This window comes from Tupaia chinensis, unplaced genomic scaffold (assembly GCF_000334495.1).
Source record: "Tupaia chinensis unplaced genomic scaffold, TupChi_1.0 Scaffold000045_1, whole genome shotgun sequence".
NCBI classification, from domain to species: Eukaryota; Metazoa; Chordata; class Mammalia; order Scandentia; family Tupaiidae; genus Tupaia; species Tupaia belangeri.
The window spans coordinates 7,991,487-8,006,466 of record NW_006159501.1 but is presented as its reverse complement, the minus strand read 5'-3'; the positions used below and the strand labels follow the sequence as shown (position 1 = coordinate 8,006,466).

The window sequence follows — 14,980 nt, the reverse complement described above, 5'->3', positions numbered from 1 at the left end:
TCTTTCCCCCATGGATCACCTCACCCTCCAACTCCACCTGACCAAAGCTCACTCATCGATGGTCCAGACTCAGCCCAAACCCACACCTCTCTGCTCTGCTCCAGGGACTCTGGGCGAACCCGTGGGTTGTACAGCTAATTGTCAGTGTTGTTTGTACAAATATAACAGCACTTTGCACGCTTTGTGCGTATCCTTCTATCAAAAGTACCTGCGTCTGGGGACCAGCAGATGGCTAGTGGCTATGCTGCTGGACTCCCACATGGCTGACCCTGGTTAAAGTCGTGGATCCAGCAGCTTGAAACACGCTGGACTGCTTGCATGTGTGCCCAAGATCCTGAGAGAGACTGGAGGAGAAGGGACTGAGGCCTGGCCATCCCCCTAGGGGGTGAATTCCCGCTTTCAGTCTCTCTGGTGTGCGCATGTGCCCTATAGCAAAAATCTCTCTTAAAAGTCTCCGTGTCTGTCCTCAGAATTCACTGCTTAAAAAGCAGAATCAGTTCTTTTTGTGTCTCATATACCAAAATTCTTTACAGATCTGCCTTGCATGCATTATTAAATTTGAAATCTATCCTGCAATCTGCTGAACAGCATTTAACACAGAATATGTCAAAACTCACAGCTCCATGAGCCAACTGAGTATTATCAGGCTACGCCAGCCTTCTCCAATCCTACCCTAACCTCAATTTCCACACGCTATTACTAATCACATAAAAGAGCTCAAGAGCGTACTAAAATAACATTTCACCTGCCACCTACCTATAAACTGTCACTACTCAGCTGGGCGGGCTGAGTCAGGGGAGGCCACTTTCTGAATCATCTGCACCACTTCCTGCTCTGGACTTCTCCGAGTGAGTGAACCATCCAAGAAGGGTCAAGACTAAGTAAACTCCATGTTCAGAAACCGAATGTGTCTAAAACCCCAGAAGGTCTGGCCACGTTGGTCTCACTGAGGGATCTTTTGCTACAGAATGCATACCTGAGTTGGGGTAGAGGCAAACGTCATTCAGGTCATGTTCTGGCTCTAAGGAAGTGAATATTTTCCCCTAAAATAACAAGAAAAAAATGCATGATTAGACCATGACTGAAGAAGGTTCACATGGTGGTTAAGGGTACTCGCTGGAACCCCACAGGGCCAGCTGTGGTTTGAGTCCCAGACCTGGTGGCTTTCTCACTCGCTCTTTCTCTCTCCGCCCCCCAGGTCAAATTAAAATAAATGAATAAATGAAGTTAAATAAAATTATTATTTTTTAAAAAGAATATAACATGGGAACCAGCAGTTAGAGTAATGTCGCTCGACTCCCACAGTCGACCGTGGTTCGTGTCCCGGACCCGGTGGCTTAGAACTCACGCCAGGCACATGTGCATGCGTGCCCAAGATCCCGAGAGGAGAATGGAGGAGAAGGGATTGCGGCGTGACCATCCCCCCTGGGGGGTGATTTCTCACTTTCTGTCTGTCTCTCTGGCGAGCGCACGCACCCTATAGCAAAAACCTCTCCAAAAAAAAAAAAAAAGAATATAACATGAAGATAACTTTGGCAAAATCCATAAAGAAAATAAGCTGAAGACCTAACTCAACCACTTAGTGCTACATAAAGGAAATAACCTAATTGAAATCATAGAATTCAAATTCGAAAGGTCTTAGGGACTTCATCTTGTTAAAATGTATCAAAAATGGGGTCCGCGGGTGGCGTGGTGGCTGAGGCTGGACTCTCACATGGCTGACCTCAGTTTGAGTCTTGGACTTGGCGGCTTGCTTTCTCACTTGCCCTCTCTCTCCCTCTCTCTCTTTCTTGCTCTGTCCCTCTGTGGTCAAATTAAAAAATAAGTAAATAAAAAATAAACTTAAATAAAATAATTCTCTAAAAATAAAAATAAAGTTGTCAAATGCTCTCATTTTAGAGTTAAAGGGACTGAGGCCCAAGGAGAAGAGGTGACTTGTCCAAAAAAAATTTTTTTTATAACATGTCACTTGGGACGAGCAGATGATGTAAGGCTACATCACTGGATCTCCATGTAGTCAACCGCAGTTCGAGTCCCGGACCCGGTGGCTTAAACTCACGTTGGGCACGTGTGCATGCGTGCCCAAGATCCCAGGAGGAGAGTGGAGGAGAAGGGATTGAGGTGTGGCCATCCACCCATGGGGGTGATTTCTTACTTTCTGTCTCTCTGTCTCTCTCTCTCTCTCATGAGTGCACACACCCTATAGCACAAACCTCTCCCCCCCCAAAAAAAAAAAAAAAGAAAGCCACCAAAAAATAAAAACTCATATAATCTGTGAGATGGCAATGTATCCTATACTCAAAAAAACCCAAAGGAGGTGTGGCCAGCCCGGTAAGAAGTAAGGACAGCACTGCCATGGCCGCGCCAGGGGGCCAGGTCAGACGATGACCGTAAAACACCGAGGAGGGTGGAGGCTGGGCGGTGCGCAGTGAGTGCTACGCTCTGCCAGGCAGCCGTGCAGGGAGGCTCCGGGCTTGCCTGTGGGGACCTGAGCACGCCGGGCACACATGGCTGGCCACCACAGGGAGGGGGGGGGTCCCTGTGGTGCCAGCACCCCGACCCTGCAGGGGCACCGTACCCGTCTCGCTCTGTTTCGTTCATGAATTAATAAACAGACATTTTAAAAAGGAGCCGGATGGTGGCAAAGCAGTATGGCACAATGCTCTGCACAGTAATCCCATGTGGGAAGGCGACAGTTCGAGTCCGGAGACCTCCCTGAGCGCGGCAGGCACAAGCATGCCCAGGAGCCAGGGCAGCCGAGTGCTGAGCATGGGCTGCAGCATCAGGACCCGTGGGCGGTGCTGTCTCTCTCTCTTTCCTTCTCTCAGTCTCTGTCCCTCTCACTCATGGAAGAAATAAAGAAACTTACAAATACGAAATGGAAGCCTATGCGTATACATGGTGTTGGTACTATACAGTTAAGGCAAAACCTTTCTGTTTTAAATACAGGGAAGCTGCACTTTATCTTCAGATATGAAGAGAAGGAAAGTAAAAGGAGAAGAGATGAGAAGGTAGGCGTAGAGACTCACAATGAAAGATAAACAAGGCGAGCGAGTCGAGCAAAACCAAGCAATTTGGGTATTAGTCAAGGGGATGCATTTAGTCACAGGAAACCAAAAAGCTGAAGTAAAATTTGTTGTAGCAATTATCGTGTGATGATTTCAAGTAGTGGTGGTGAACATTTCTGCCAGCTCTTGCATTTATAACTTGTAATCACCAGACTGGAGAGCTCCCACAGCAAGAGGGACAGGAAGGTGACTTCCTGCTTGATAAAAATAAGCAGCCTAATTCTTCTTTTCTTTTTAATTTGCTAGAGGGAACAAAGACTCACCAGAGAGAGAGACACAGAGCAAAAGAAAGAGACAGAAGTTGAGAAGCACCCCCCTTGGGAGTGGCCATGCCACAGTCCCTTCTCCAGTTCTCCCCACTGTCGGGATTTTGGGCACGCACGCACACACACACACACACACACACACACACTCACATGCACCTGGCATGTTTTTCAGGCTGCTGGATCTGGGACTTGAACCATATAGTAGGCCATGTGAGATCCAGCTGTCTTCACCACCACACTACCAGCTGGCTCCAACCACAGCCAAATTCTACCTCAAGACAAACAAGGAAATTCACGGTTACCTCCCCTTCTCAAGTTTCCATTGAAACAGCAAAGAAAGAGGGAAGAAAAAGAAGAGCAGAAAAAGGGAACTCACAGCATGAAACAAAAAAGAAAAAGTACCACAGTTTTCAGAAATCGACATGATTAGAACTGTGCGGTAGAGAAGGGGTCTGGAAGAACCGTCCATGGAGGGAACAGTCGCTACCTCTAGGTGATGAAGCCATGCCGGGATCATGTCTACTTCGGCAGAATTTTATCAATTTTAAAAATAAAAACCAGGGCTAGCTGGAGGGATGGTGGTTGGAGTGGCTGGATCCTACACAGCCGACTGCAGAGTTCAAGACTCGGACCCGGTGGCTTGGAAAACACACTGAGCGTGTACATGCGTGCATGCCCAAAATCCCAAGAGGAGAATGGAGAAGGGATTAGGACATGCCCCAGGGGGCGTTTTCTCACCTTCCCTCTCTCCCTCTCTCTGCCTCCCTGTTTGTCTCTCTTGGTGAGCACACGCACTCTGTAGAATTTTTTTTTTTTTTGAGAGGTTTTCACTCTAGGGCGCAAGCGCTCGCCAGACAGAGACAGAGAGACAGAAAGTGAGAAATCACCCCCCAGAGGGTATGGTCACGCCGCAATCCCGTCTCCTCCATTCTCCTCTCGGGATCTTGGGCACGCACACACACGCGCCCGGCGTGAGTTTTAAGCCACCGGGTCTGGGACGCGAACCACGGTCGACTACGTGGGAGTCCAGCAACATAGCCATTATGCTAACTGCTGGTTCCCCTGTAGAAAATTCTTTAAAACTATTAAAAAAGAAAAAATAAGTATATTTGTAATCTTGAAAATATTGTTTAAACATAAATGAGTCTGAGTTGCCAGAAAAAGAACAAAGAAAATTCTGGTCTAAGGCACCATGAATCATGCTAAGAAAGTCCTTGAAACCTTCCAAATTCAAAACTAACAAAGTAGACAGCATAGCTGATTTCCCTGTGGTCACCAGAATAATTCTTCCGAGAATTTAGAAAAGTTGGAAACCCGTCCTCTTCTCCGTAACATAAACACAGTCACAAGGCTCGGTGACAAGTAGGAACTGAGAGGCACTTTGAGACAACCTTGAATTTCCAGGACAGAGAAAGGCAGGGCCAGCTCTGTGGCCTGGTAGTTGGGGCAGCCAGATCCCACATGGCCAACCTCATGGTTTGAGTCCCGGACCTGGTGCTTGACAAACATGCCAGCCATGTGGGTGACTAGCCCAAACTCTGAAAGCAGGGACAGGTGGGGAGGGGACTGTGGTCTTCATAGAGCTGTGTTCTCCTGCATAAGTGCCCAAACATCGGCAATTAACAAGAGGAAATTCAGAAAACTCCAAGGAATGGCTCAAGAAGCCAGAGATTACACCGGGCACTGCACTGTGCCGGCTGCCTCCAGCATCTGTGCCCGGCGCACAGGCGGCCCCAGGGAAAAGCCCGACACTGGCCCGCAGACGCCGGCGCCTCTGCCACGTGACTTCATTTCAAATACTGATTTTTAACAAGTAACATTTTCTTTTTTACTGTAAGTTCCTAATTACTAAATGCAAACAACTCTTAAATGCAGTTGGGATACAGCATGCATTTTCCCCATTTTTTTGATGAACTAATCTTTTACTGTTCTCTCAAAACACTTGGGTTTCGAGAGCCAGTAGGTGAAGTGGTGGTTGAGGCACTGGGCTCCCACATGGCTGGCCACCATTCAACTCCCAGACCTGGCGGCTTGCTTGCTCCCTTCCCCGCTCTCTGTCTGTCTGTTTCTGGGGAGTGCAAGTGCCCCACAGCAAATTAAAAAATAATAATAATAAGTAAAATTAAACGATTAATAAAGATTTAAAAATTCTAAAAATAAAACACTTGGGTTTTAAGTCAAAAAATGAAAAATAGAAAGTCAATCAAAACAAGCAATATAAATTTTTTTTTCTTTTTTTAAATTACCAGATTGCTTCCCAGTGAGAGACAGAGAGAAAAAGACAGAAAGGGAGAGGAAAAAAGCCCCCCTCAGTGAGATGTGGTCATGCCACCATTCCTTCTCTTTAGTTTCTCCGTCAGGACTTTGGACCCACAAGTACATGCACCCAGCACGCTAGCCAAGCCACCAGGCCCAGGCTTTGAACCATGCAGACAGCCACGTGGGATCTGGCATCCCTAGCTACCAAACCATGGCCGGCCCAGGCTTTTGCCACTTTAAATGATACTCGGTGTTGAAAGAAGAGAGTACCAAAATATTCCTAAGAAAATACTGGGCGGGGGAGGGGTTGTTTGTTTACTTGTTTAAAAACACATTCTTTTATGTATTTATCATGATTTTCAAGCCACTCGATCTGGGAGTCGAACTATGGTCAGTCATGTGGGAATTCAGAGCCTCAACCATCATGCCACCTACTGGGCCCAAGAAAATATAGCTTTTAGGAAAAATTACTGTGGGGCCTGCAGGTGGTGTGGTGGTTGGGATGCTGGACTCCCACATGGCTGACTGCAGTCTGAGTGCTAGACCCGGCAGCTCGAAAATCGTGCCGGTGCGTGTGCGTGCATGCCCCAAATCCCAGGACAAGAACGGAGGAGAAGGGACTATAATATGGCCATTCCCTCAGGAGGTGAATTCCCACTTCCCCTCTTACTCTGTCGGTCTCTAGCAAGCATACATACCCTAGGCAAAAAATCAGAAAAAAAAAAGAAAGAAAAGAAAAAGGAAGAAATTACTGTGATGGTGCTGTCTGACATGTATCTGTTTGGGGTGGGGAAAGGATGTGTAATTGAGACGTATGACACAGCTAGGGAAGACAACTAGAGGTTTATAAAAACTTTCTCTGGCCGTGAGAGAGTGGAAGAGCCGGGGGAGTACTCTTGGACTGACAGGAAACGAAGCTTTTCTGTCTACCTAACGGAACGTTTAGGGTGGATGCTAGTGCTAGCAAATACAGAAAACTTAATGAGGGGACTGGCAGGTGGCGGAGCAGTTACATGGCTGGACTCTAACATGGCCAACTATGGTTTGAGTCCCAGACCCGGTGGCTTGAAAATCACGCCGGGCACATGTGTGTGCATACCCAAGATCCTGGGAGGAGAATGGAGGAGAAGGGATTGTGGCGTGGCCATCCCCCCAGAGGGTGATTTCTCGCTTTCCCTCTGTTTCTGTCTCTCTCTCTGGCGAGCACACATGCCCTACGGCAAAAATCTCTTTTTTTTAAAAAAAGGAAAACTTAGCAAGAAGAAAGCAATCACGACTACTTTACTTAAACACGCGTGTCACTGATCTCGAAGGGACTGACTTCCCGGAGTTCCTAAAGGGATGCTCGGTGTGTATTTCTCAGGAAGCCACAGAATTCAGAAGAGCAGTGGGAAGAAAAGGAGCACTTGGAACACACGCAAAGAAGGAAGGAGGCGGCCTCGATAAAAATACGCACGGAGTTCTTATTCCACATCTTGATAATTCGAGAGTCTGCAGACAGAATCAGATCTAACGAGTCCTGGAAATGAACCGACTGGATGGGCAGCCCGTACTGGTGATCCTTCACCAGCAGCGGCTTGTCAGACCGAAGGTCGTACAGCAACACCTGAGAGACACGAAGCAACACGTCAGCTCTATTCAAACCAACTGTTTCAGCTTTAAAGAGAAAGCAAGTTAAAACGGTGGCTGCCACCAGTCTCGCTGCTGTGTGTGAGCGCATGAGCACTCTGACCCAGGGGGCTGAGGCTCTGCACGCGGCCAGCAGTACTCCCCAAAACTCGGTCTGGACAGTGGCAGGATGTAGCACTCTATGGGGCTGACCCACGTGGGAAGAGAGACACTCTCTTTAAGAAAGGAAGGCTGCTTTTTTATTGCTCTTCTTTCTTTTGTTAATTTCCTACTTCGCCTTACCCTACAGGACAGCCCCTGGCTCTCCAGCAGAGCCCAGTTCCATCTCCCCGGCCTGTGAGGGATACTGAGGCAGGGTCAGTCCCTGGCCCCAGCCCAACAGGGAGACATCCCTGAGTGTAGCAGGCACACGGGCGCCCGTGATCTGGAGCTGGCTGGGGATAGTGGGTGCTGCCTCTCCGTCTCTCCTTCGTGCTCATGAAGGGAAAAAATAAATTTAATCTTTAAGATTATCCTTAGGGTACACCATTACATGAATTCAACCCTGAGGGTGATTTTTAGGCGAGTGTGGGAACCACTGAGCTGTGTACTAAGAAGGGAGTACTGGTGAGAACAGCCCGAGGACTGGCTTCACTTGCTAATTCACCGACCCATGTTGCAGGCCTGCCGTGTCCCAGGCACTGTCACCGCAACTCACACCAACAAGGACGGGCACCAGGAGGACTGTCCCGGTGATGGCAAGGCCAGGACTGTTCAGGGTGAGAACACCCCTGTAGCTTGGCCTTGGAGGCGAGGGGTCCTGAGGAGGCTGAGTCTCAGCGCTGACGACAGGGGTGATTCTAGCAAGCTCGGAGGGGTGAGGCAGACGCCGCGGCATGTGGGCTCCACTAGCAGGAAGACGAAGGCGGGGGGCTCCTCAGACCAGCGCCGCTAAGGCACGTCCGGCCGACCGCATGCCGCCTGGGCTGCGGATAACGGTGCTGTGGGGGAAAGGGCTCCTCGGACTTTCGGCGATGGTTATTAAACTCATGTCTTGTCGGAGGAATTCTGAGCCTCCAGCATGTGCTTAAACCTGCGTTATCATCCAAGAGCAGGCATCTGATTGGCCACCGAGCTCTGATCTATACATCTTGGAAAATGCACCCAAACCACTACCCGGAGAACACGGCCTGCAGCTCCAGCTCCGCAGTAGCTCAAACCAAGCACTCAGGCCAGTCTATATCTCTCGGGGGCTTAGAGAACCCAGCACCCCGGAGCACCGTCTCTGCCCGGGCCGAACAGCAGAGCTGCCCTTTCTGTTCCCAGATGTCGCTCACACACAGAGGCGTACATACCAGCTGACAGGAGAAGTCTACAACTTAGACGTATTACCTGCCCTGTGGATGTTCCCACTGCCATGGTCAAGGCGCCATTGAATTTTAAAGCAGAGATTGTGGGTAAACTGTTGATCCTGGAAGGCAAAACATTCGTGCTCCATGAACACATGGCCAAACCTCCTTCCGAGTAGCAAGTTCATTATTCAGTTCACTGCGGACCTATTGGGGAACACCACACTCTAGCCTTCGTTCTCACGGTATCTACATCTAAACTTTCATCATCAAATAAAAAATATGCTTCGCATACAAATGTAACCCACATTTATCGTCCATTTCAAATAAGCCACGATAAAGTATATCCAAGAAACGGCCCCTCTTCTTATTTAAGAGGCAATAATTATATCCCCTTTCTTAAACAATTTTATATTTGGGCACGAGTACGCTCATCTTCATTTTAAATCAGACAAGTCCAGCTGAAATAAAACTTTAATTGCCGATGGACAGGCAATAATGCAGTGGGGCACAACGGGATTCCCATGGGCTTCCTGGGTTTGTGTCTGGGGCCTCCCTGAGCTCATGAGGAGCAAGGACAGGTGCCTATGAACCACGCTTATGCAGACGGGGCCTCCCTGAGCTCCCAAGGAGCAGGGACAGGTGCCTGGGAACCACGCTCATGCAGACAGGGCTTCCCTGAGCCCACCAGGAGCAGGGACAGGTGCCCGGGAACCACGCTCATGCAGACGGGGCCTCCCTGAGCTCCCGAGGAGCAGGGACAGGTGCCTGTGAACCATGCTCATGCAGACGGGGCCTCCCTGAGCTCATGAGGAGCACGGACAGGTGCCTAGGAACCACGCTCATGCAGACGGGGCCTCCCTGAGCTCACCAGGAGCAGGGACAGGTGCCCGGGAACCAGGCTGATGGAGACAGGGATGGGTTGCTGTGAGAACCCTATTTGGGGTTTCTCTGGCTCACTCACTCTCTCATGGAAGAAATAAACTAAAACAAAACAAAACAAAACAACCCCACTGGCACCCAAATGAGGACCCTGAGGCCTTTAAAAGCATGAAAGACTCGGACAGCAGGGCTGCAACACTGGTGCAGACCAGAGCGACCCCGAGCCACTCGTCCGAGGACCAGAACCCAAAGCAGTGACTTGGGGCAGGCGTGCTGGCCGACGAGCTAGAAGTGCACCACAGTCCTGCCTCAATCCCGACTGTCCTGTGTCATCATCCAGTCTCTTCTGCCACCTACAGCCCCAGCCAGCAACTACGTGGAAGGACGCATCTACTGGGGGCCTCGAGGCCTCACAGCCACGGAGCTTCCGTCACTCACTCTTCAAACGAGCTCTGGAGTCACTTTCCAGTACAGTGACATATTTTTCTCTACTTCTGAATAAAAGTTTGCTTCTGAATAAAATTTTGGCCTCTTCTTCAGACAGGCACTTAGTAAATTTATCCCTCGGTACTTCACAATTTTGACTGTTATAAACTAGAACTTTTGACCACTATATTTTCCCAACTGGATATTGTTGATAAATACCAGTCACGGATTTTGCAGTTATTCTGTAACCATTTTATTAGCTCTCATGTTAGGTCCTACAGTTGGTGAATAAAGACAGCCTGCCCGCCTAACCACCCCCCGTATCTCTTTTTCTTACTGTTGTGGCTCCACCTTCCAGAACTTTGTTAAACACCACTAGCTTATAAGACTTTAAGGAAAAAAAAAATAATAAAACAAGTGAAACTACATGAAATAGCAAAAAATACTACTTCTAACATTTTGGTATCCAACCCTATTTCTTCCTATGTACATACTTAGGGGTCCCAGCCCCGGCGGCTTGAAAAACATGCTGAGGGGGTAAGCCTGCGTACCCCAAATCCTTACAGAATGGAGAAATGGAGGAGAAGGAATTGTGTTTTTCTTAAAAAATGTGATCAAACTCCACAGGCGACTATATGATATGCTTAATCTGAGGGGCCATCAGGTGGCACGCTGGTTAAGGCACTCGACTCCCGCATGGTCACAGCCGTCTGCGTCCCGGTGGCTTGCGGTCTCATTCGCTTTCTCCTAGCTTTCTACCTCTCCCCCTCTCCTTCTGCCTCTCTCTGATGAGTGCATATCGCCTATAGCAAATTAAAAAGCAGTAATAATAAATACAATTGAATAAATCATTTCTTAAAAGACACATCTGAAACATCTTTCTCGGGACCAGCAGATGGCATAATGGCTATGTCACTGGACTCCCATGTAGTTGACCGTGGTTCGAGTCCCGGACCAGGTGGGTTAAACTCACGCCAGGCGCGTGTGTGTGAGTACCCAAGATCCAGAGAGGAGAATTGAAGAGAAGGGATTGCGGCATGGCCATCACCCCCAGGGGCAGTGGTGGTCTTTCCCTTTCTGTCTGTCTCTGTCTTTCTGGCGAGTGCAAGCGCCCTACAGCAAAAACCTCTCCTGAAAGAAAAAAAAAAAAAAAGAAACATCTTTCTCTAGTAATAACTATATTTGCAGCATAATTCTGTTTTTCATGTGTGGTGTATTGCTGTGTGTGTGTGTATGTGTGTGTATATGCAGTATTCTAAATACTATGTTGCAATCTTCCTGCTTCAGCTTCCTAAGCAGCTGGGACCACAGGTGCCCACACTGCCCCAGCTTTCTAGGGTAAACCAGAAATCGAACCAGGTCTCCCATGTGACCTCGGCCTGCCTGATCGCAGAGTACAGGCCATACCACCACGGCCCAGCCTGCAACATCACCTTTTTGGCAACTGCCAGAGGGCATATGCACTCACCGGAGAGAGAGGAAGAAAGCACTCAGCACAGGGCACAGTCAGGCCGCAATCCCTTTTCCGCCACCGCACCCTGCCAGGGTTCTGGGCACACACACACACACACGCACACGGCATGTTTTCAAAGCTGCCAGGTGAAGGGCCAACTGGTGTGAAGGTTGGGGTGCTAGATACCACATGACCAGCTGTGTGGCGTGAATCCCAGACCCAGCAGTTTAAAAGCTACACTGGGCACATATGCATGCAGGCCCAAAATCCCGAGAGGAGGAGGAGAAGAAGGCACTGCAGCGTGGCCATGGCCATCCCCCACTCCTGGGTGTGGGTAATTTCTCACTTTCCGTCTCTCTCTCTCTGGTGAGCACACACGTGCCCTACAGCAACAAAAAACAAAGCAGCAGGTCCAGAATTTGAACTGCACGATCAGGCACATGGGACCCAGTTTTCCTTAACCACCAAGTCACAGAGCTGGCCGGGGACTTTGACATCTTAATTCAACAGGTCAGCGCCTACTTTATTTTAGAGGTTTCCATCCTCCAAGCATGCATCACTTTTCTGATTGTTTTAAATGCAGGTGTTAGGCAAATAGGAGCAAGAAAACTCCAAAGCACTTGCTTCTTCTATCTAAATCCAAAGCACACGTTTGCCTAGTCACAGAGAAGGTCAATTTCTGACTCTACCACTAGAACCTACAGAACTGGAATCTGAATGCCTGCAGCGTATTTGTTTTAGTAAGCTCCACAGCAACTAAGGAAACAAGGCATTCTACCCAGCACTGTAGAAAGGAAGGCTGGAGCCGTAAACTCGTAGTTAAGAGCACCAGATCCCACATGGCCAGCCCAGCTTGGTCCTAGCCCTGGTGGCTTGAAAAACATGCTGAGGGGCTATGCCTGCACACCCCAAATCCTGACAAGATGGAGAAATGGAGAAGGAATTGTGGCATCACCACACCCCACAAGAGGGTGCCTTCTCCCACTCCCTCTTTCTGACAAGTGCACAAGACCTCTGGCAATTAAAAAATAAAACCAAACAGGGACCAGCAGTTAATGTAATGGCTATGTCGCTGGACTCCCATGTAGTCAACCACAGTGTGCGTCCTGGACCCAGTGGCTTAAACTCACATCGGGCACGTGTGCATGCGTGCCCAAAATCCCGAGAGGAGAATGGAGGAGAAGGGATTGCATCATGGCCACCCCCCCTGCGGGGTGATTTCTCGCTTTCTATCTATCTGTCTCTCTCGGTCCGGCAAGCGTACACGCCCCATAGCGAAAACCTCTCAAAAAGAAAATAAATAAAATTAAAATTTTTTTTAAAATTAAAATAAATAAATAAATAAAACAAAACAAAGAAAGAGGGCCCAACAGGTGGCATAGCGGTGTGGTTTGAGTCCCAGACACCCCTGGCAGCTTGAAATCACATTGGGCGCATGTGTGCGTGCCCAGGATGCCAGGAGTAGAATGGACAAGGGACTGCAGTGCGGCCATCCCCATGGGACTGATTTCTCACTTTCTCTCTCACCGTCTCTCTCCAGCGAGCACACGCACCATATGGCAAAAACAAGAGACCAATCAATAAAACCAAAGAAAGAGTTCTATCTCGTTTACCCATTGATGAGCTTGGATGTTTATGTAAAACAACAAAAAGGACAACTTCAGATATACTTTAAGAGTTTCATCCTTTAGCAATTTATTTGAATTTGGTATTATACTTCTACTTAAGTTGGTGGAGGAGTATTAACACTGCGAACTGATTCCCACTTACTCTGAATCCGCTGTGACACTACTTAATGCGCAGTCCAGAAGGCCCACTCTGTTTCGAGTTCTTGGGTCCCAGCACTCCACTCGACCCTGAAAAAAAAGAAAACTATAATAAACAGTGCTACCAGAAAAAAGTTTAAAACATACAAAAAGAAGCCTTATTAATACTAATTATCAGGACTAGCAGTTGGTGTAATGGCTGTCTCTGGACTCCCATGTTGTCAACCGCAGTTCGAGTCCCAGACCTGGTGGCTTAAACTCACGCCGGGCACATGTGTGTGCATGCCCAAGATCCCGAGAGGAGAATGGAAGAGAAGGGATTGTGCCATGGCCAGCCCCCCTGAGGGGGTGATTTCTCGCTTTCTGTTTCTCTGTCTCTCTCTGTCTTTCTGGTGAGCACACATGCCCTTTAGCAAAAACCTCTTTAAAAAAATACTTGTGGGGAACAAAAATTTAACTTTTTCTCTTATACATATTTTAGTACTGCTTGAATGTTTTACTATGAGCTGAATTTCTTCTATAATTAAAAAGAGGGCCAGGGACCAACAGTGGTGTGGTGGTGTGGTGGTTAAAGACACTGGACTCCCACACAGCCGACTGCAAGTTCGAGTCCTATACCTGGTGACTTCTTTTCTTACTTTTTCTGTCTCTTTCTGGTGAGTGTACTTGCCCTATGGCAAATTTTTAAAATAATAATAAATTAAGTAAGTAATTACAAAAAGGGGGAGGAGCTGGTTCCATACTGAGCAGTCAAGGGAGCTAGAGCCCATGTGGTGACTGCATGGTTCAAAGCCCGGCTTTGGTGGTTTGAAAGACAGGCTAGGTTCATGTGCATGCCCCAAACCTGAACAGAGTAAAGAAGTACGTGCCCAAAATCCTGACAGGAGAAGTAGAGGAGAAGGAACTGCAGTGTGGCCATCCCTCCTGGGGGTGATTTCTTGCTTTCCTCGCTCTCTCTGCCTCTCTACAGTGAATGCACAAGCCCTTATAGCAGACTATAAAACATGTCAGAAGAGGGGGGCCTGTAGGTGGCATGGGGGTTAAGGGTGCTGGACTCCCACATGGCTGACCACAGTGCAAGTCCTGGACCTTGCGACTTGCTTTCTCTTTCCACCTCTCTCTGTCTCTCTGTCTCTTTCTCTCTCTCTGTCCCTATCTGGTCAAATTAAAATAAAATAAATACAGTTTAATAAAAGAATTCTTAAAAAAACATTTCAGAAGGAAAAATTCCATCATCACTAAACATAATGCAAACATTTTAAAAAATCAGGCTGACGTGAACTTACCTCTATTGTTCCTGTAGCAAATAAGCCATGCACTGAATTTATGTCACAAACATTGTTCTCCCTGAATGGGCAACGTGGTAAGAGAGAAAACCTTAGTTAGTGTCGACTTTAGTGAGCAGGGGCACTCAATAAACTAAGGAATCGGTCCCCCCGATCCCTGCGGGGGAAGACCTGAGTCTCGCACTGCCTGCAAGTGAAAAGTACCCGAGCGGAGAAGGGCCAGGTGCTGGGCTCGGGGGCAGCTGGCGTTTCTGGTCTCCAGGAGGGTGTGCTCTATGCCAGGCCACAGCCAAACAAGGAAGAACTTCCTCTGAACAGCTGCCCGCCACCACGAGCAGGGTCACTTCGTTTCTGTCAACACGTTTTCTTTGAAGGGCAAGCTGGCACTATTTAAAGAGCACAGGCCACAGCTCTGACAATGTGGAGACCGCATCAACCCGAGCTGGTACACTGACATCGGCCTCATGTCCTGAAAATGCTCACCAAGGTCCAGAATACAAGGACACTCAAGGAACAACTGTAATTATGAAAAACAGGGAATTGTGCAGCTGGCGAGCCGGACTTTTTTATGCCGCAATGCGTTGTGAAGCTGCTACGAGCCTCTTTAAGGAAGATGC

The 14,980-nt window shown here is 48.3% G+C and overlaps 1 protein-coding gene across 2 annotated transcripts in view; it reads right to left on the bottom strand.

Moving 5' to 3' along the window:
• NOL10 (nucleolar protein 10) overlaps positions 1–14,980 on the bottom strand; it is a 105,242-nt gene that overhangs the window by 66,959 nt on the left and 23,303 nt on the right. For both annotated transcript variants that reach the window (XM_014589713.2, XM_006140824.3), the window contains exons 8-12: positions 14,364–14,424; positions 13,082–13,167; positions 8,594–8,672; positions 7,050–7,199; positions 977–1,043 (exon numbers count right to left, since the gene is read on the bottom strand). In XM_014589713.2, coding sequence (XP_014445199.1) covers positions 977–1,043; positions 7,050–7,199; positions 8,594–8,672; positions 13,082–13,167; positions 14,364–14,424 — 443 coding nt within the window. The remainder of the gene's footprint in view (positions 1–976; positions 1,044–7,049; positions 7,200–8,593; positions 8,673–13,081; positions 13,168–14,363; positions 14,425–14,980) is intronic.